Genomic DNA, 21,438 nt, shown 5'->3' on the forward strand with positions numbered 1-21,438 from the left:
CCTCAGATGGGGACGCCAGCCCCTCGCAGGTCTTCTTGCCTCACACTCAGAGGCGTAAGCTAGGCAATAGCTCATCAAGGCTCAAGGGAAAAAAAGAGCCACTTCCTCCCACTGGCATCCCAAACACAAGGCAAACACCTCAAGTCTACCTGCTGCAACACAGGTAAGTGGACCCCTACTTCTGTATTCCAGGTAGAGGATCTAGTGTTTTTCTCAAAGCAGAGCAGCAGCCTGCCCTGAAAGATGGGAGTTTAAAGCCTTCATCCTAAGAGGAAATTGCAAAGTGGTTTTTCCCGTACTTCGTTGTTTGAGATGCAGAGCACATTGGAGTCACAGCAGAGCATAGACAGTTTTAGAGGCCTGTGCTTCACTGGCTGCTCCCAGAGATGTACTGGTCCTGATTTTCTTTTGAGCCTCAACATGGTAAGTGACTATAACTCCTAACTGGTTCTGGGCCCAAGGCTCTTATTGCCTCATTCTGTGTCCACCACTAGTGTCCAAGGACTCCTCATGACACACAGGTGAGGGCTTCTGACATCTCAGAGGTGGCAGACTCTAGGAGCTAGCTAGGGGACAGAGGGAGAATGCTGCCCTTCCCCACGGGTGGAAGCCTGCTCTGGCATTTTACAGGCAGGCCTGCTGGAGACAGGGTTGGCTGCAATGCCACCCCATTTGTGGCGGAATCGCCTCCACGGGGCCTAACCTCTATCCCGCAGCACACAAAAGACTATTCTTGTAGCCGAAGGGCAGGAAGCAGCTGCCTAAGAACTGAGAGGGTCAGGCCATAACAGGCCAAAGTATCTGGGCTCCAGTCCTCACTCATCCGCTTACAAAGTTGTGTTTCCTGGACCAGTGTTGTGCTGTCATCTTTTTTGTTGTTGTTGGTGGTGGTCGTGGGGCCTGAACTCTGGGTCTGGGTGCTGTCCCTCAGCTCTTTAGCTCAAGGATAGCGCTCTACCAGTTGAGCCTCAGCACCACTTCCAAGTTTTTCTACTTAGGTGGTGCTGAGGAATCTAACTCAGGGCCTCATGCATGCAAGGCAAGCGCTCTGCCACTGAGCCACCTTCCCAGCCCGTCATCTCTTTATCATAAAGTCATCATTGTTCATGCTTTGGTGAAGATTAATATATGCAAGATTCAACTGATATATCCAAGACACCTTGAAGCTTTTTGGGCACAAAGAAGCATGATGGGGAGAAATTAAAAAAGAACTGCCACATTGTGAGGCACTGATATTCGAACCTGGGCTCCTACGGGCCAGCCCAGCTATGCTTAAGTCTGGAAGCACAGCAGACAAGAAATGCACAAGGGGCTAGTTTGCAGCTGCACAGACAACACACTAACTTTATTCACATTGATACAAAAGTAGATTTTTCTAGAAAGTTCTCTTGTGCTAGAGGGAGAGGGGTTGAGCAGCCCATTGCAGGAGAGCAGTGGGGGAGCCACCAGGGGACAAACAGGGCAGGGTGCTAGCATGGGGATCAAGGCTGCAGGTCAGCGACAGCAGGGCTGGGAAAGCAGATACACATCCTCCTCCTGGATTGGTACTTCAGGCCAGGAGGTCCTCAGAACCACGCGTAGAGTAGCGAGGAGAAGCCAGGTACTCAGGCAGGACAAGGCTCTGAGCAGACTTTCTGCTCATGTCCTCTTCGCTCCTTCTGGCAACTGCCAGCCCTCCAGGGCTCAGGCATGTGGGAGGCTGGATAGGCCCGCCCCTTCCTGCTTTCCCTCCCATGCTGCCCTGGGAAGGGCAGGGAGTACCCAAGAGGGGCCAACATGGTGGGAGAGTGGATAGGGGCTGAGGAGTGGGTGCACAGACAGGTGCTCACACAGGCAGGGAATGGAGTCCAGGTGGCCTGCTAAGGGGTCCTGGGCTCTCACTGGGGCAAGGCCTTGAGGATGGCATTCACTTCCTCTGCCACAGCTGTCAGAGCAAATTCAAACTGGTCCTGCAGAAGGCAGTGGGGGGAATGGTTGGGGCAAGTTCTGCCTCTGCTCCTGCTCCAGGGGTGCTTTATGGGGGTGGAAGTGCTGGGCAGTTAGGAGGGGGCCCTCCTAGGGTAAGGAGAGGCTGCTGGTTTCCCTGGGGGTGGTTTAGTAGGGTTGCTTGGCATAGGTAGTAGGCATAGGGCATAGGGAGACATGCTTACCTTAGAGCGGACGAGGCCAGGCCGCTGGTCACGGACATGCTCCAGTGTGGCAGCAATGTCGATTTCCTTCACTCCTGGAGATGGAGTAGGGCATGGATTATTCAGGGGTGTCCAGAGGGGCCAGGACCCAGAAAGCCTAGGGTCTGCTGGGGCGGGCAGCTTGGAGCATGGGGTGAAGCCTGGATGTGTGACAACCTGCTCCTCCATGAGCTGCTGAGGGCCTGGGCTGCAGGCACCTCAGGACGTGGTCCTTACCTTTAGCCATGCGGTTCAGGACCATATCGACGAGGATGTAGGTACCAGTCCTCCCCGCACCATCACTGCGACAGGAGTTGGGGACAAGCTTAGTGAAGCATCCAGGAGGAGGGGGTGGCAAAGAAGAGACAGAGGGTGGGGACAACACTGGCTGACCTGTTAGGGTTGTGTCCTGGGCAGGGTATGAGTGAGCCAAGCAAGGATGGCAGGAAGGCCTGGCCCCTGGGACTGAGGCCTTGAGCGGCGAGCCTGTGAGCAGCCTATATCCCTGGACACTGAGACGAGTGGAAATGAGAGCTGCAGGGGGCAGCCAGAGTGTGTGGGAATGATGGCACTTTGCAGCGTGGGCCAGCCCTTGCCTTGGCTGACTCTTTGTGGAAAGGACCAGAAAGCAAATATTTCTGACTGGGCCACATACAATCTGTCTCGCAACCACTCTTAGCTCATGAACCACTAAAAAGCAGGATGTGCTAGATTTGGCTTGTGGGCTGTCATTTGCTGAACAGATGAGCTTTGTGCACAGGAAGCAGAACCAGAAATGATGGGAATCAGGAAGGACCCAGCCAAGAGCACCTGGCCTGGGGTGTTCTGTCCCCTTCAGTCTCACCTGCAGTGGACAATGATGGGACAGGAGCGTCCACGGTAGCACTTGTTCACCTTCCTGAAACAAGAAATGGTATGAGGGCCAGTGGCCACCAGCACTGTACACCCACACCCACACTCACACACACACAGTCAGCCTCACGCTCACTTTCTTCCCCCTCCCTCCCTCTCCTTTCCTTTCCCTCCCTCCCTCCCTTCCTTCCTTCTCTCCCTCCCTTTCTCTCTCCCCTCCTTCCCTCTCCCTCCCTCTTTCCCTCCCTCCCTCTCCCTTCCTTCCTTCCTTCCTTCCTTCCTTCCTTCCTTCCTTCTTTCTTTCTTTCTCCCTCCCTCCCTCCCTCCCTCCCTTCCTTCCTTCCTCTCTTTCTTTCCCCAGGATGATTTCTGGGCCTGGGCACTGTCCCCGAGCATTTTTTGCTCAAGGCTAATGCTCTACCACTTGGGCCACAGCTCTTCCAGGTTTTTTGGTGGTTAATTGGAGGTGAGTCTCACAGACTTTCCTGCCCAGGCTGGCTTTGAGCCATGATCCTCTCCTGAGTAGCTAGGATTACAGGCATGAGCCAGTGACACCCAATACTTTCTTCCTTTGGGGCCCGCATGGTCAGGGCAGTGGGAGAAGAGCGCTGGAGAAGTGAGTCAGGATTCAAGACAGAGGATGTATAATCATTTACAATCACTGAGTTGGCATGAGCTTTCTTGCTCACTTATGAACTATGTGCTCAAGCTACACACCTGGAACAAGTATCTCAGCTTTCTTGTAAAATAGGGGTGGTAATAATAGTAATCATTTTCCTGTGTTCTCAGGTGATATCCATGAAAAGAACAAAGTGTAGCTGAGTGCTAGTGGCTCACTCCTGTAAACCTAGCTCTTCAGGAGGCTGAGATCCGAGGACCCCAGTTCCAAGCTAGCTTGGATAGGAAAGTCCATGAGACTCTTAGCTAAGGGACAGCTCCCAGACCCTGAGTTCAAGCCCTAGTACCAGCATGCACACACATGCACAACATAAAAGAACAAAGTGTAACACCTGGCATGCAGTAAGTGTTCAGTAGATGGCAGCACCTAATAATATATGATATTAACAGTTACTTCTGCTAGAATCCTAGGGAAATAGGCTTTTTGGTGACTTGAGGGCTCCAATGGACTCAGGCCATCTGCCAACCTCTATAACCATGCAAGTCATTCTCCTCCTCGTCTCCTAGTGGTGTGTACCAGCCCTGATGTCAGGTCACCCTGTGCGGAGTTGCACTGGCAAACCCTCAACTCTGAATGTTGCGCTGCTGCCTGCATCTCTGGATCAGTGTGACCTCAGCCTAGGCATCCTGTGGCTGGATTATATTGAGCCTCGCTGATGCTGACCACTGCTCAGTAAGGAAAGGTGTTTCTCTCACCCTCAGCGGCCTTGTCTGACTTCCACTGTCCCTTGTGACCTGTCAGCTCTGAGAGTTACTTCCAGACTCCTGGTACCCCTTCTGGGCCAGGATCTTCTCAGATCGTTCCAGAAGCAGCTAGGGATTTAGCAATCTTCCAGCTAGGTGGCCAGGTGAATTTAAATGGTTTGATGGGAGTCCATATGGTGGTCACCAGTTGTTTCTAGTCATTTAGTAATGATAATCAACAGTATCTGGAATCAGCTGAGCCCTTACTGTGTGCTAGGTACTTAAACTAGACTTTATGCATGCACTTTTCCTATTGAATCTCTGCCAGTCCCCTAAAGCACATGAAATTGCCTCCTCTCCTTCTCCAGGAAGGTGAGGAACCTTATTTGCACCACTGGCTAAGACCTTTTTCCATGTGCCTTTCATCTGGAGCGCCTCACCGTTTGTTCTGGGCATTGCATCCCAGCTGCTTTTGCATAAAGCTAGTCTAAATCACAGAAACCTTTTAGCTTACCTATGTGGCCTTAAAACAGATCCAGCAGTAGTTCCATTATGATCTTTTCTTTTTTCTTTCTTTTTTTTGGTGTATGTGTGAGTACTAAAGACCTTGTATTCTGCTTTTTGGGTATGGCGGCCTATTACTAGATCCACACCTCTAGTTCTGTCTTTTTGCTAACTAATTGAAGAAAAGAGTCTCCTAGGCTGAGACACTCAGATCTCAGCTTTCCAAATAGCTAGGATTATAGATGTGAGCCACTGACACCTGGCTCCTTTTATTTTTTCCCTGTATGGCTCCCAGGGCCTTGCCCATGCTAGGCAATTGCTCTACCAAGCTGCACACCCAGCATGAGATTTTTTTTTAAATGTGTGACAAAGGAAATAGCTCCAATTCCCTGGCATTGCTTTCAAGATGGGTCGCAGGCTGCAGAGACCCCAGTCAGAGGTTCAATAACTGAACCCAGTTCCTCACCCCCAGTTCTGTTCCTCTGCCCAGCATGAAACCCAAGACAGTCTGGTAAGCAACAGGGACCAAAGAATGGTGCAGTGTGGAGCTACTGCCATAGATAGGGGCTTTTAAGCCACCTGTCTGCATGGGGAAAGACAGGGATACTGGAGGCCTGGCTTGGTCTTAGTTTCAATATCACCAACAGGCTAAATCTCTGTTAGCCTCTGTTCCAGATACCCCTCCCCCCACTGCATGGAATCTACCACTAACACTTTCAGGCTCCTCCTGGATCCCTTCTCCCAACTCTCCTATGTGGACCTTTGGGGTGGTGCCCGGGGCCTGCATGCCCTGTCTGTTCTGTCCATGCAGCTGCCACACCTGCCAATGACCACTTTTGTGACTATGCAACTGGAGTGAGATTTACTAGCTGCAGATCACAAAAATGACACTGGCAGCTGTGAGGGAAGGAGAGAAGGAAAGGAGAGGACAGGGGCAGTGAGGAGGAGGAGAGGAAGGGCAGAGGAGAAGAGAGACAGACTGAAAAAGGGGGAGATGGAGATGGGAAAACATTTGAAGTAGGGAAGAGATTGAGGAGGGAAGGAAGGGTGTGGAGAGTGAGAAATGGAGATAGAAAAAGACACTGATAGAGATAGAAGGATGGGGAGATGAGAGAAAAAAAGAAAAGAGAGGGAGGAGGGAAAGGGGACAGAGACAGGAATAGATATGGAATGAGACCCAGGGAAAAGCAAGACGGGATAGAGTCGGGGGCCACAGTGCAGGAGGAACTAAAATGAGCTAAAAATGAGTTGCTTCTTTTTGCAGGAAAGCAGGTAAAGAAGCATTCAGACACAGGAATGCAGGGAGAAAAAGAGAGGCAGAACAGCAGTATGAGACCAGACACAGGACTGGGGCAAGACCTAGCCAGACAGAGCATCAGTCTTGGTTTTGGGGAGGGTGGTGGAGGAAGCGGCCAGAGGTCAAGGTTCTGGGCAGCTCTGTGCCAAGGCTCCTCTGAGCCAGCCTGGCATGGCGCACGAGGCCCACTCACCTGCGGAAGTCCAGCAGCGGCCGGGTGGAGGCGGGAGTGCCCTCTGCCGGCCAACTGAGGAAGTGGAACTGCGTAAGGGTGCGCGTCTCTTGGGTCTGCACGTTCTTCAGGTAGAAGCTCCGCACCAGGAAGTCCTCGCACCAAATGTGCTCCGACACCAGGTTCACCTGCGGACACCACCCAGGTCTGAGCCCCAGATGGGGCGCTCCAGCCTCCACCCACGCTCAAGACTTCCTAAGCTCTCAGAATCCTCCCACTTCCCAGGCAGTTTACATCCTAAATCCTCCAGGAAATGTGCCTACTCAACTCTTCCCAGCTGTCCCCAAGAACCCTGGCTGTTTAAATACTGCTTAGATAACAGGTAGTGTTTCCACCCAGAGAGGACTATTACTCTGGGCATCTGGAACTCAGAGTTTCTTCTTCCTCTTCCTCCCAGATGTATGTACCAAAGTGTCTGCTACATGATCCATAAATTTTGATGAAATTCTATATTCTCAGTGGTTTTTTAAAAATCACCTACTAGCAAGACCAATGAAAGGCTTAAAAAAAGAAGTTGAGTGCTCAGTTGGTGACAGAAAAACTGATTTCTCCGCTGACCTGTGATGAGAAATTTATTACCTTCCCTCATTTGTTTGGGATTTCTTTTTTCCATTCCTTGATTTGCCTGTCTGCCCAATTCCCTCCTACTTCTCTTCGCTCCCAGAGAGAGAAAAAGAGTTTGTTTCTATTTTACATAAGCAATATCTGCAACTGGTGACATTTCTCTCTTTGCTTTTGTCACCAGGAAATTCAGAGCTATATTAGGTTCAATGAAAGGAGGTCTTCAGTTCCAATATACTTATTTTCCCCCATCTCACATATTTAGCTCTTATGAGTGGTTTTCTTTCCATACCTTTACCAGATGTCCCTACAAATGCCTTTGACCTTAGGCTATGCACACACAAATATGTATGTGTATGTTTGTGAAGGTATGCATTGTATGTACATTTAACTTTTACACAGGCATACATTCAAATGTGAGGAGGCCACCATCCATGTTCTCCACTCCCGTTGTCCCCTTGCTGTGGGGTCCTGCTAACCTCATATACATGGTAGAGGGAGGAGCCCTCATCTGGCCAGTAACGGTCACACTGCTTGACGCCATCTTCCACCAATGGGGTCAGCATGACGATGACGGTACAGCCACTCTCCCATACCATCTAGGGACAGGTCCAAGTTAGCTTCACTCTAGCCTCCCTGGGATCTGGATGGCCACAGGGGCCCCAGGTCCCTGGAGAGGCCACTAACGTCCCCTCTTCACGAGCCTACCTGCCAGAAGTCTGCAATGGTATGGGACAACGGTCCCTGTGTGGCTATGTAGGCTGGCATCCTAGGGTCATGCTCGATCTGGAGGCAGGGAGGATATATCATGAGTCAGAATGGGAGACGCCACTATGCAGAAGTTTGGTGCAAGGGCCTGGACCAAATGGATGGTCCACCGAAGCTTCCATTGAAGCTCCTGTTTCATTGGTAGGATACAGGTCCACAAATCCAAAAGTAGGAGGGGATGGAGCAAAGAGAGGCAAGATGGGGCCAGGGTAAGTTGGGGGCTTGAGTGAGTCAGGACCACTTACAATGGGGCTGGCATTGATGTAATCGCTCCGAGAAGGGCTGCTTTCCACCTTCAACTTGATGCGAGCATGGTCATCTGTACATCCCAACCCAAACAGGATTCTGGTCACTGGAGTCTTACCACCATCTCTGCCATACATATTGGGTGGAGCACCACCCCTTCCCAGAAGCCCTTTCAGTGCTCCCAGCAGAGATGGTGGGGCTGGACTGGCCAGCTCACTTACAGGGCAGGAAGTCAGGATGGCGGTTCTTCTTGATGTTGCCTTCGCTTTGGGCAGTGGCACAGGTGTTTGGCTCTGCTTGGTAGGCACACAGGGCCTGCCACTCCTTGGCCAGGCGGTCTCGGTTCCGCAGGTGGTCCTCCATGTATGCCTGCGGGGGCACCACAGCCTGGCTTTGGCCCACACCGCCAGTCCTGCCGTTCCCACCATCCTGCTCCCTCCCCGTGCTGGACTTGGCCCCTTTCCTGACCAGAATCATGTGTCCTGTAGAAATGTCCATGTTGGCCTGGGCAGGTTCCTCGCACCAGGATGGCGTGCTGCTGTGGGAGCTGGGGCTGGCCTGGGCTGCGTCACTGAACTGTGAGGACACGCTGCTCACTCGAGAAGGCTCGGGAGGACCCTCTGATCGGTTGAACAGGGACTTTGTGGCCATGTGCTGACGACACAGGTCCTGTAGGATCAAGGAAGGTTCAAGTGGGGATTCAGGGTAGGGGGGTCCTGAAGCTGTTCAACAGGGCCTTGAGTTCAAGTCTGAGTCCTTAGACTGGTCTTTGGTTGATTTTAAATGAGCCATGTCTCCTCTGGGAGGAAGGTTTGACCTCTTTCCTTTCATAGTCTTCTGCTTGGATGGTGCTTGTGACAAGACAGTACACAGTGGATGTCAGGAAATCACAGAATTGGGAAGAATCTCAGAGACTATTTGCTTCCGATTCCTGCCCATCCAACCAATGGCCCATAATACCCCTGCTTGGGCCTGGACACTGCCAAGGATGGCAGGTCATCCCGCTGTTCCACTCTTACCTCACTCCGTACAAGACCCAGGTCCCCACGCCCAGTCCTCACCCCCGCCCCTCACCAGGTCTTCCAGCCTGCTGCATACCTGGTACTCAAAAGTAGTATCACCATGGGCCCCCTCGGGTCCAAGGGCTGCCAATCGCTCCTTGTCCCGCTGCCGAGCATGCTGGCGCAAACACAGCGCCACTGCCAAGGCCACCAGTAGCCCAGCAACACCTGCCAGGGCCACCAGAGTCAGCAGCACTGAGCGCATGGGAGAGGTGCTGTGGGCTGGCCGGGGAAGGACGGAAGCTGCCTCCTCCCTCTGTGGGAACAAAGTTAGATTGGGGGGGTGGGCAGGCAGTAGTTGGGGGAGACCTCGCTACTCCTTACCCCTGTCTCATGCCCTTATCCAACTAGGACACTGCCTGGGGCAAAGCTGTGAGGGCAGGAGTATGGGAGTTAACAGGCAGAAGGCTCAGATTGTCCTCATTTCCCACCAGACCAACTCAAGTGCCAGAAACATGGTGAGTGAACCTTGTCAGGAAGGTTTCCATTAAATGATCCATGTGGAGAAGTGGAGAGGGGACACAAGGAATAGATGGTTAGAATGTGAGACAGCAGGGCTGGATACAGAATAGAAACATATTTTGAGTATAATGTCCTCCCTTGGCAAGGTTTTCCCTCAAAATGTAATGGCTTGAAGAGGCCTACGGTTTAAGCATAGGTCTTCCTATATAAGGCTGGTCCTGCAGAGGGGCCACTGGGGCCACCTGGTGGTCAGATAGAGAATTGTATGGGGAGGGGCTTGTTGGTTAAGGCAGTAGGCCAGACAGCTTCCCATCAAGTTTGCCTTCACCTCTTGTGGGCAGTGTCAGACTCTTTGGCCTTGAGGGATTCTCCAGTTAGTGCCTACCTGTCCCACTCCAGTCTGCAAGATCTGGAGTCCTGTCTGTGCTTCCAGTTCAGACTTCACTAGTCCTGCAAAGAGGATGCAGGTCAGGCTTTCTCCAGCCCCCTGTGGTCTCCACCCTATGTAGTGCTATGCCAGGTGGCAGGCAGGCCCATGTGGACTGGGAATATTTCAAGGGAGCATCAGCCACAGACTGGGTATTAGGTCTGGGGCTGGGACCAAGCCTGGGCTTGAGGTTGGGGTGGTATTTACCAGCTTGCTGGGTCACATCTGCCAATGACAGGTTCTGTTCATTATGCCGGATTCGGAAGGTGAGAGCTGGTCCCACCACACTGCCAAACAGGAGCCAGGTTACTACCTCAGCCCCCGCCTTGGCCTCAGACTTTAAAAGAAGCTAGCTCTATTGGAACAGATCAGGGTACTCCTCAGTGGTGTCTGGTGATTTGCAGAAATTGGATGGGGCTGGGTGTGCCTCTACCTTCACGTAGCATCTCTGACTATGCAAAACTTGTCTTCCCTCCCTCCCCAACTCCCTCCAGCACCACCGTGCTCAGGCATCCCTCCAGGCCCCTGCCTGCTCCACCAGGATCCCAGCCCCACCTGATATTGATGAAACTGCCTGAGGACACGTGCACATGCTCGGCCAGGAGCTCCAGCAACTTCACTCCTGCAGCCAGGCTCAGGGGCCTGGAGGAAGGGAGCACACAAGAGGGAGAAGAAGACTCAGCATCACTTGGTTGAAACAGGCCACCTCCAGGGGTGCAGGGCTGCCCACCACCTCCCAGACCTTTGCACATTTGGATTTCTGCTCTCTGCTTCCTGCCAGGCAAGTCAGCCCATTCTCTAAGATAGTCTGCCAGAAGATTTCCCCAGATGGGAGTCCTTACTTCTGGTCCGTGACGATGTAGCCATACTCTTCCGCTGCTGGCCGAGCTGAAGGCTGCCCCACTACTGTGGGCTGGCTCTGGCCCAGTGGGCTTTTCTTCTCCAACAGGACAAGTGGGACTCCTGGGGGACTGTTAGCTTTGGGAGGCTCAGAGGAGCCCGGGATCAGCTGGACCTTATTAGAGGTGGGGCTGGCAGTGGGGTGTCCAGGCAGGGAGGGCATGGGGGGTGGAGGCGCTGCTGTGTCTCCACCCTGCATTTGGTCCTCCGTTGTCTGCTAGAAGAAAGGAGGGGGGTGTGGCCTCTGTGAGTGGCAAGAGGAAGAACTACACTCTGGGGCTTTCAGTTCTCTAATGTGGAGATTAGAAATTGGTTAGCCTTGTGTCGCCAAGGTCTCGTGGAGTTTTGGGGAGAGAGTTTAGCCAGAAAATGCAAGCCAATGTGGATAAATGAATGAATACAGGATTGAATGAATGAGGTCTATAAATCCACGGATGGGGTTGGGGTGGAAGGGGACTCTGGAACCTGAAAACTGGATGAGGCCGAGGCCGGGCAGGAGGGCAATGGCTTTTAGACTAGTGTTCAGCCACAGCATCTGACAGGTCCAACACCTAAAGCAGAGGCGCACAGCTCTTCTAGCTATGGGGGGACAGGAGCCTAACTGCTCTCAACTTCCCCTGTGCCAAAGGAATCCTCAGAGCATGGTCTGAAAGCATCATAGCAGAAAAAGGAGTGGATCAAGAATTCTGCCATGCTGGGAAGGTGGCTCAATGGTAGAGTGCTTGCCTTGCATGCATGAGGCCCTGGGTTCAATTTCTCAGGACCACCTAAGCAGAAAAAGCCAGAAGTGGTGCTATGGTTCAAGGGGTAGAGGGCTAGCCTTGAGCTGAAGAGCTGAGGGACAGCACCCAGGCCCCACAACCAACCAAAATAATAATAAAGAATTGTTTTGTAAAGCTAGGTGCTCACACCTGAAATCCTAGGTACTCAGGGGGCTGAGATCTGAGTACTGATATTTAAAGCCAGCCCAGGCAGGAAAATCTGTGATTCTTATCTCCAATTATCCATTACAAAAAAAGCCAGAAATGGAAGTGTAATTCAATTGGTAGAGTTCTAGCCTTGAGAAAAAAAATGTTAAGGGATGTTACCTAGGCCCTGAGTTCAAACCCCAGGACTGGCACAAAGTAAAAGGAATTCTGGCCAGGTGCCAGTGACTCAGCCACTCAGGAGGCTGAGATCTGAGGGTTGAGGAGAGAAAAGTCTGTGAGCCTCTTATCTCCAATGAATCACAGAAAAAGCTGGAAGTGGAGCTGTGGCTCAAATGGTAGAGCACAAGCTTTGAGCAAAAGAAGCTCACGGACAGTGCCCAGGCCCAAGTTCAAGCTCCAGGACCAGAAATAATAATAATAATAATAATAATAATTCTGTCTTCTACTCTCAGGTGTGCTATCAAGTTGATGTAAAAGACCAGAGGCAATGATTCAAAGTCTTTGGGCCGGGGCTGGGAAGGTGGCTCAGTGGTAGAATGCTTGCCTTGCATGCATGAGGCCCTGGGTTCGATTCCTCAGCACCACATAAGCAAAAAGAAAAAAAGCCGGACATGGCGCTGTGGCTCAAGTGATAGAGCGCTAGCCTTGAGCTGAAGAGCTGAGAGACAGCGCCCAGGCCCAGAGTTCAGGCCCCACGACCAGACCCCCAAAAGTCTTTGGGCCATCGTTTCCCCAAAATGATATACTAGAGGATATGGAATTTGGACTCTGCTCCCACCCTCCCAATCATGAGACTTAAATTTCACCAAAAGGAGGGGGTAGATGGATGGTGTCCACTGCCATGGGACCTTTACAGGTTAGGAAAGTGTTAGAAACTCACTTTCTTGACATCAGCTCCAATATTTACAGCCCCACCTGAGGAGACAAAAACAAGTCATGAGTCTAAGAAAAGGGTCAAGGTTGAAGTCCATGCAACACAGAGAGGAGAAAGGACCAGACTCCATGAGCCTGTTCCATCTGCTGTGGCCTCTTTAGTCAGTTGGCTGGAGACACTGGCAATATCCCATCCCAAGCATGGCCTCATTCTTCTTTACATCTGGATTTATAAGTTATTGTTTTATAAACCTCTCCCTTGGTCACTCGCTGTAGTTTCCAAAGAGACACTTTGTTCAGTCCTTCCTCTGTCCATCCCTCAGCTCTGGGCTAATTTCCTCCAGCCTCATTAGCACCAATCCGTCCCCCACAGAACCCAGACCACTTGCCCATGCTAAACAAGCATCCAACCACCTCAGTTCATCCTCAGCCCCAAACTACCCCCTCTTGATGCCTCCTTCTTTCCATATACACCCTTTATTGGTCTCTTCTTCCATTACTTTTATCCTCTGTTCTTTTCCTGGTCTGACTCCTCAGCTCTTCATTTTACACCTTTGTTCTCTGCTGTCAATGACCCTGTATCTTAAAAGAGCTTTCTTCTCTTGATCTTGACCATGACTCTTTCTCTCCAGGAACCACATTTCATGTGTGTGTGTGTGTTGTTGTTGTTTATTTGTTTTTGTGGGCACCATCCTTGAGAACTACTAGCTCTACCACTTTGAGCCACAGCACAACTTCCAGTTTTCTGGAAGTTTATTGGAGATAAAAGACTTTCCTGCCTGGGCTGGCTTTGAACCGTGACCCTCAGATATCAGCCTCCTGAGTAGCTAGAATTACAGGCATGAGCCACCAACACCCAGCTTTTTTTTTTTTTTTGTATTTCATGGGGCTTGAACCCTGGGCCTGGGCACTGTCCCTGAACTCTTCAGCTCAAGGGGAGCACTCTACCACTTGAGCCACAGTGCCAGTTCCAGTTTTCTGGTGGTTAATTAGAGATAAGAGTCTCACGGACTTTCCTGCCCGGGCTGCCTTTGAACTGTGATCCCTAGATCTCAGCCTCTTGAGTAACTAGTATTTTTTGGGGGGGGTCTTGTCATAGGGCCTGAACTTTGGGCCTGGGCCTGGGAGCTGTCCCTCAGCTCTTCAGCTCAAGGTTAGTGCTCTACCACTTGAGCCACAGTGCCACTTCCGGCTTTTTTCCTTTTTCTTATGTGGTGCTGAGGAATCGAACCCAGGACCTCAGGCATGCAAGGCAAGCGCTCTACCACTGAGCCACCTTCCCAGCCCCCATGAGTAGCTAGTATTATAGGCGTGAGCCACTGGCACCCAGTGTGGTTTGTTTTTTTTTTTTTTTTGCCAGTCCTGGGGCTTGAACTCAGGGACTGGGCACTGTCCCTGAGCTTTTTATGCTCAACGCTAACACTACACTTGAGCCACAGGGCCATAGTTCAAAGCCAGCTGGCCACTTTTCTGTTTATGTGATACTGAGGAATCAACCCCAGGGCTTCATGCATGAAGCACTCTACCACTAAGCCACATTCCCAGCTCTTCATATGGTTTTTGAGAAGTGGAGCAAGAGGCCTCTAGTAGAGTTTAGAACTGCTGATTTTGCCACCTGGATACTTACCCAGATTTCTTCCTGCACCCTTGGGCAGCAGCTGAAGCAGAGTCAAGAGGGTGGAGAGCTGCTCAGGGGTCAGCTGCCGGAGCTCCACCCCATAGCCTGCCAGCACAGTAGCCAGTCTCTGCAGGGTTCCATCTGCTGAGAGCCAGGTACAGGCCTTAGGGCTGAGGGTGGGATGAACTTGGCGGGGTAGGATGGGAGACTGGGATAAGATGACTAAGAACTCTCAACTACTAGGATACTGGTACGCCCCTGGCCTGCCCTTGTGAGCACTTTGAGGGAAAGAACTCTGTGAGCTAACACCAAATTCCAGGCCCAGCATGGACATCTGGATTAGTCATCTGTAGGAGTCATGTCAGCTCCTGAGCCCACCGTACTCTGGCTAGGCTAGTGTGGGCGTAGACTGGCTTGTCAGTAGACATTAACTGTGTGAATGATTTCAGGGACAAGTAACAAATGTGTGAATAATCAGGAAAGAATCCCTGTGGTTCTCCGAAAGCTGCCTCCACAGGCAGGCAGGTAGGGACTGAAGACTGTTACCTGGCTGCACTGCTGGGGAGGAGGGCTTCTCTTCCTGAGCTCCTGGTCCTTCCTCCTCATAGCCCTCTGAGGAGTCCTCTGCTGGGCTGTTGCCCCCTGCTTCTGGTAACCTTGGTGCCCTGGCCCTGTTGGCTGCTGGCAACTCCTGGGTCAGGTAGAGCAGCCCTGAGTCCTGGAAGAGCTGAGCAGGTGAGGGCCCTGGAAGGTCCCTGTAGGAGTGGCCAGGGTGGGCCCCAAACATGGTCTTGGAGGTAGTTCTGCTGAAGAGGGCAGGAGTTTCAGTCTTGGGTAGAGGGCCAACACTGACCATCCCTGTGGAGCTCTCCGAGCCCCGGGAGCCATCCCGAGGGCCAAACTGTGGGAAAGCAGAGATCTGGGTAAGAGCAGAAGGCAGGACTGGGAAGACTGGGGTTGGGGTAGTTCCAGAGTCAAGGGCTCACCTGCTTGAACAGGTAGGGCTGCAGCAGACCAGGTTCATAACCCAGAGCAGGGAGGGGAGGCTGCGGGGGCAGCAGCAGATGCTCCAGGAGAGGGGGCAGCAACTCTGTCTGCAGAGGGGACAGGGGGGAGCCGGCCCCAGCTCCACCCCCACCTGCTGGAGGTCGAGGAAGCCCCTGGGCAGCAGGGGCAGAGCCAGTGGGGATACCCTGTAAAAGCAGCTCCCCAGCGGGATCAGGTCTCCTGGGCACCATGCCAGATCTGGGGAGGAAAAGCAAAGTGTATGTGTGTGGGGGAAGGGGGACTTCTAAAACGGAGATGGTAGGAGTCAGATAGGTTTAGCATTTTAGAGAAAGTCTGATCTCTTAATAAATGAAGTGGGGCCAGCCCTGGTGGTGCACCCTTGTAATCCTGGATACGTGGGAGGTAAAGCTTGGAAGGACAAAGCCTGTGTGGACAAAAAGACCGTATTTCAACAACCATGCTGGAGTTGGTGATTCTTGCCTGTAATCATAGCAACAGAGGAAGTAGAAGTAAGAAATCATGGTCTAAAGCTGGCTCTGGGCAAAAATAAGACCCTATCTAAAAGATAAATGAATAGCAAACAGGGGTGTGACGATGGCCCTGAGTTTAAAACTCTAGGCACAGCAAAAAAGCAAAACAAGAAAAGGAAGAAATGAGAAAAAGTAGGCCACAAAGGCACGGGGATGAGCCAGGCCTGGGTTGAGATGTCTGCCTCCTGAGCAAGCATGCTTGCATATGTGACACACAGCTGCAGAGGCTAGGGAAGTGTGGGGCGGAAGAATGGGAGAACAAGAGCAGGGAAGGCAGCCAGAGCCACCAGATGGACTGTGGCTGCAGTGTGTGTCTCAGCTGTGTCTGTGTCCTGTGTCCCCATGCCTGGCTCTCCAAGTGTACGTCCAAGCATTTAAGCCCCCCACCTTCCCTTTTAAATGTGAGTTCTTCATCTGATGTCACCACCTGAGCTCCACAGACAGACTCATGTCTTTTCCTACATTTTGCAGGATCTAATAGAGCCTCTGGAGGCCCTAGCCACAGGAAGATGATGGTTCCCCCTGCCAGAACAGCCCTACCTAGTAGAGAAACTCAACATGATACTACTTCACCTGAGGAAATTCTAGTTCACCCATGATGACTGCTGTCATGCTTCTTCAAGTGGCAACATTTTTCAAAGAAGATATATGAGCTTGTTTGCTCAAGGCTAGTGCCCTATGACTTGAACCACACCTCTACATCTGGCTTTTTGGTGATTAATTGTAGATAAGAATCCTTCAGGGGCTGGGAAGGTGGCTCAGTGGTAGAGCACTTGCCTTGCATGCCAAAGGCCCTGGATTTGATTCCTCAGCACCACATAAGCAAAAATGGTGCTGTGGCTCAAGTGGTAGAGCGCCAGCCTTGAGCTGAAGAGCTGAGGGACAGCGCCCAGGCCCAGAGTTCAGGCCCCATGACTGGACCCAAAAAAAAAAAAAAAGAATCCTTCATGGACTTTCTTGCCCAGACTGGCTTTGAACCATGATCCTCAGATCTCAGCCTCCTGAGTGGCTAGGATTACAGGTATAAGCTACCAGCACCCAACTCTTAAAGGATTTTTTTTGGGGGGGTGGTGGTCATGGAGCTTGAACTCTGGGCTGGAGTGCTGACCCTGAGCTCTTCAACTCAAGGCAAGCACTCTACCACTTGAGCCACAGTGCCACTTCCAGTTTTCTGGTGATTAATTGGAGATAAGAGTCTCACGGACTTTCCAGCCCAGGTTGGCTTCAGGTTTCAGCCTCCTGAATAGCTAGGATTATAGGCATAAGCCACCAGCACCTGGCCTTTAAAGGATATTTTTAAAGTCCTGTTTTTCTGTATCCACAGAGGGAGCTCAGCTCCTACTCATATAATAGCATGTAAGAGAGAGACTGTTCCTGAGCAGGTACCTGAACTCCAGCCTGTTGACCTTGGTTTCTTTCTTCTTGCTCCTTATGGTCCATCAGGAAGACCACACCACCAGCCTCAGCCCCATGGATTGTGGAGAAAGGTTGCTTACCTGTCCTTTGGACGGGACTCTGGAGGACGAAGCCTGGGGATGCGCTCCATCTCCTGGGAGATTATATACTGGGTGAGGTCATCATGCCAGGACAATCCTGTCAGGGGAAGGAGAAGATGAGGTTGGCTCAAGAGTCTAGGGGCCTGAGCTGGGCCTGGTTAGGATTATAGACATAGCCTATAATCCTAGATCCTCAGGAGGCTGAGAGCTGAGGATCAGAGGTTTTGTTGTTGTTGTTGTTTTTTGCCAGTTCTGGGGTTTGAACTCAGGGCATGGGTACTGTCCTTGAGCTTCTTTGCTCAAGGTTAGCACTCTACCACTTGAGCCACAGCGCCATTCCTGGCTTTTTAGAGGTAAGCGTCTCATGGAATTTTCTGACTGGGCTGGTGTCAAACATCTGTCCTTAGATCTCAGCCTCCTGAGTAGCTGGGATTACAGGTGTGAGCCATCACTGCCTGGCTCTGATCCTCAGTTATATTTGTGAAGTGAGAATAATGCATATGTCATAGGATTATTACAAAGGCCAAATACGATGAGGAAAATGTAAATCCTCAGAAAATTCTAAAGCACTGTGCAATGTTCAGTTACAGTGGTTGTCATTATCATGATCATGATCAACATCACCATCACTACCACCTCCACTACCGCCGCCATCACCATCCTTTTCACTATCCCATCCTGAGATTTTTTTTTTTTGCTGGTCCTGAGACTTGAACTCAGGGACTCAGTGCTGTCCCTGAGCTCTTTTTGCTCTACCTCTTGAGCCACAACTCCACTTTGAGCTTTTTGGTAGCTAATTGGAAGAGGTTTGTAGCCTTTCCTGCCCAGGTTGGTTTTGAACCTCGATCCTCATGTCTCAGCCTCATGAGCAGTTAGGATTAGAGGCATGAGCCACAGGTACCCAGCTCCTGGGAAGATTTTCTGTTAGACCCTTTACCCTATGAAACCCAGCTCTCAGGAAAGGTCACCTATTGTAAAGAAATAACCTTCTACTCTCCACCCCTATTCTTTCTGTGCTGCTCCTGACTCATGTTCTGGGATCTATCAACATCTAAACCTGCCTTCTTGCCTGTGAACAGGAGAACAATCAGTGTTCCTTTTTAATGTCAATCGTTCCATTTAAGCATCCCCCCTCACCTACTCAGGAACACCTTCCCTGCAATTCTGCCCCATTTCCCACACAGTTCTGTTTCCTGATGAATTATTCCCATTATCACACAAATGTGACTTGTTTTCTTCCATCTTAACAACAGCACTGTTTGATTCCACATCCCCTTCAGCCTATTTCCCACATTTGACCTATTTCTTTGCAGCAAGACTCCTTGAAAGACTGACATATCTTGGCTGTGACCAATTCCTTTCCTCAAATTTCCTCTTAATCCACTGTACTCTGGACTTTATTCTCTGGACTTTATTCTATTACAGTTGCTGTCTTAAAGGTTGCCAGTGACTTCTGCACACCTAAATCCAGTGTCCCCTGTCGGAACCTCTCCTCTCAGCAAGATCTGGGTAGATACTACAGAGGTGGGTGAGAAATGAGAACTCTTTGGGTCAGGTGGTCCTTCCCTTTCCCGCCCATATCTAACCAAGTTCTGATCTCTCTACTCCAAGGCACACAGACCTCACCTTGGGACATGAGTTGTCGAAGCACACCTTGTAAGCGTTGGAGAACTGGAGAAGTGACTTGCAACAGAGGTCGGGCCTGCCCCACGCCCGTCTGACACTGTCCAAACAAGCCATCTAAGTCAGACCACAAAAGTGATGTTATCAGGGGCTTGGACAAGAGGTCTTTCAGAGTCAGATTGTAAATGAACAGTGTTCTTTCCAACTCCTCTGCTGGCTTTAAGGCTCTGCTCTTTTCTCTGCCCTAGCCTAGTCCCCTTTCTAGGATACCTCTCAACTTGTTTTTTATTATTACTCCCTACCCCCTTGCCCAGGTCTTGTGAACCCTATGCCTGGGCCTCACTTACCCTGAATACAGACTTCAAGGTGAGAGCAGAGTCTTCGGTCAAACAGACAGCCTATAAAGGGACAGGTGAGCAGAGGCTCAAACACATACAGAATAGTCATATGAATAGACAGGCTGGGATACAGGGGAACAGACGTAGCCCTCTCTTTTATTCTAAGGATGGCTTTAAAATGGAAGGGCAGAAGGACAGCAGGGGAAGATGAGTAGAATGTGTGTGTGTGTGTGTGTCTAGTACTGGGGCTTGAACTCAGGGCCAGCACACTCTTTTTTAGCATTTTTGCTCAAGGCAGGTGTGAACCACCAGTGCCTGGCCCTATCTAGAATTCTTAAAAGCAGAAACACGTGGTATCTGGCTTTGAATTTTAAAGACTCTAGTCAAGGCCCTAAAAAGCTTCCATTTGCTTAACTAAGAGTTGAGGAAAAGAGTTTCAAGTGCGTTGGAGGGAGGGAGTGGAGGTGGAAGATCATTAACTTCGGAGGATTCGGGGCCAAATTCAGAAGGAAGAGGTACTTCTCCAAAAGCGCCCTAACTAGAATGATCTCAGAAGAGGCGGCACACCACTGGGCGGGGGAGGGGGAGGGAAGAGGTGGGTGGGCTTGTGCTCAGAGGCAGCCCCTCTCCCCACGCCCAGGGGCCTGGGCGCTGGCGCTGTCCGTGGTGCTGAAGCGTCGGCCTGTCGGAGCCTAGGACTGCCGTGGAGGCAGTTAAGGAGAGGGACAGGTGGCTGGCGAGGAGTCTCCCCAGGACCCGCAGCGTCACAGGAAGCACCCTGCGTTGGCCTCCAAGACCGGGTGGGGGAAAGAGGGCGCCAGATGGCGAGGCTGCGCCCCTACCCCGGTCCCCACCCCCCACCCCCGGCCCGTGAGTCAGCGCTGGTTCCGTGTCCGCACCGACGTGAGTCAGCACCAGGCCTGGCGCTGGGGAGGGGGACGCGGAGGACCCGCCCCCTCCTCATCCTCTTCCGCCCCCTCTCACAGGAGACCGAAGCCGGGCAAGCGGCCTCCCTAGCCTGAAAGAGAAGCCTCAGCCTCTCCCCGGCCGGCCCTCCACTGGCACCCCGAGATCTCCGGGCTCTCTCCTCCCCCCCTTCCTTGCGCCCCCCCCGCGTCCTCCACTCCTCCATCACTGCTCGCCATCTCTCCGGCGCCCCTTGCCTCTCCCACGGCCTTGGAGCACCTCTCCAAAGCCCCCCGCTGGCGCGCACCCCCACTCCTCCTTCGGATCCGCTATCTCCCCCCCCAGCCCCCTTCCCCTCGGTCCCGCCCGCCCAGCCCCAGCCCCTCCTCCAGGCCTACGCCCCTTTCCTCCCAGCCTCGCTCTCTTCTTCCTCGCCTCCAGTGCCTCCCGGACCCCGAACACGTTCTGCCTGACCTTCTCGCCTTCGAGACGCTTCTCCCCGCCCCACCCCCACCCCCTTGCCACCAGCCCCGCACCGTCCCCTCCCTCCCGCCACCCCTCAAGTTTCCTCCTGACCGTGGGCACTCATGGCGCTGCAGCCCCCCGGGCGGCCGCTGAGCAGCAGGAGGCAGACGAGCAGCCGGAGACCCCCTGGGCCTCCGGGACCCCCAGGCCGCCGCGGGCGCCGCATCCTCCCCGGCGCCGAGCGCTCGCTCGCTGCCCCGCCAGTGTGGCGGCGACGCCGGCGGGAGCCTGCGGGGAGCGAGGCGGGGCCTGCTGCTCCCCACCCCCCCTATAAGGCGGGGTCTACACGCCCCTCTCGGGGCGCCTCGGCCAACCGCAGGCGGGGGGTGACGACATCTCCACCCCCGGCTCTTACGCCGATTTGCGTCACCGGTGGCGTCAGAGCCCCGTCTTAGCTGGGTGCCTACTCAACCTTGTCCTCCCCCGCCAAATAGTAGACGCTCGCCAGAATTCCCACTTGGTCCCCCCCCTCCCCGCCCCGACCTGCACGCCTCCATCTCCCCGCCCCAGAGTGGTCAAAAGAGCTACAATTCCATGGGGAAAGATACGTGAGTAAGAGAGCCTGAACCCTAAAACGAGGAGCATAAAAGAGAAGAGAATAGAAACTCTTTACGTGCCTTCATCGCGGTTCTGGCGTCATCCTGAAGACCAAGTGGGGTTAGATGTGTGTGCCTGGAATCGGCTCTGAACAGTGCCACCGGCTAGGAGTTTAATTAACTATGGACCGGAGGCTTTCCGAGGCTGGCTGCACC

At 52.4% G+C, this 21,438-nt stretch overlaps 1 protein-coding gene across 2 annotated transcripts; it reads right to left on the reverse strand.

The window, feature by feature from the left end:
* Nucleotides 1-1,727: 1,727 nt before the first annotated feature.
* On the reverse strand, nucleotides 1,728-21,092 carry Ptprn (protein tyrosine phosphatase, receptor type, N). 2 transcript variants are annotated; one of them, XM_013026453.1, is made up of 23 exons: nucleotides 20,738-21,092; nucleotides 19,265-19,315; nucleotides 18,921-19,034; nucleotides 17,295-17,391; nucleotides 15,247-15,505; nucleotides 14,807-15,161; nucleotides 14,270-14,401; nucleotides 12,650-12,684; nucleotides 10,783-11,054; nucleotides 10,496-10,582; nucleotides 10,148-10,227; nucleotides 9,899-9,963; nucleotides 9,089-9,307; nucleotides 8,459-8,659; nucleotides 8,212-8,359; nucleotides 7,990-8,063; nucleotides 7,685-7,762; nucleotides 7,456-7,575; nucleotides 6,377-6,543; nucleotides 3,013-3,066; nucleotides 2,406-2,470; nucleotides 2,151-2,224; nucleotides 1,728-1,949 (listed from the first exon to the last, which is right to left on the reverse strand). In XM_013026453.1, the coding sequence occupies exons 1-23, from the start codon at nucleotides 20,850-20,852 to the stop codon at nucleotides 1,878-1,880; spliced, it is 2,934 nt and encodes a 977-aa protein (XP_012881907.1). In that variant the 5' UTR covers nucleotides 20,853-21,092; the 3' UTR covers nucleotides 1,728-1,877. The 2 variants fall into 2 exon arrangements, with proteins under 2 accessions (XP_012881907.1, XP_012881977.1); XM_013026523.1 differs by lacking the exon at nucleotides 10,496-10,582.
* Nucleotides 21,093-21,438: the final 346 nt, after the last annotated feature.

The sequence above is a fragment of the Dipodomys ordii genome, unplaced genomic scaffold, assembly GCF_000151885.1.
Source record: "Dipodomys ordii isolate 6190 unplaced genomic scaffold, Dord_2.0 Scaffold1, whole genome shotgun sequence".
Taxonomy (NCBI): Eukaryota; Metazoa; Chordata; class Mammalia; order Rodentia; family Heteromyidae; genus Dipodomys; species Dipodomys ordii.

Bases quoted from the DNA above. Each gene is read 5' to 3' on its own strand.
- Ptprn (XM_013026453.1), bottom strand. From the start codon at position 20,852: ATGCGGCGCCCGCGGCGGCCTGGGGGTCCCGGAGGCCCAGGGGGTCTC. The intron at 19,316-20,737 runs GTCAGGAGGAAA...GTCCCTTTATAG, and splicing joins CAGCGCCATGAGTGCCCACG to GCTGTCTGTTTGACCGAAGA. The intron at 12,685-14,269 runs GTAAGTATCCAG...TTGTCTCCTCAG, and splicing joins GGGTGCAGGAAGAAATCTGG to GTGGGGCTGTAAATATTGGA.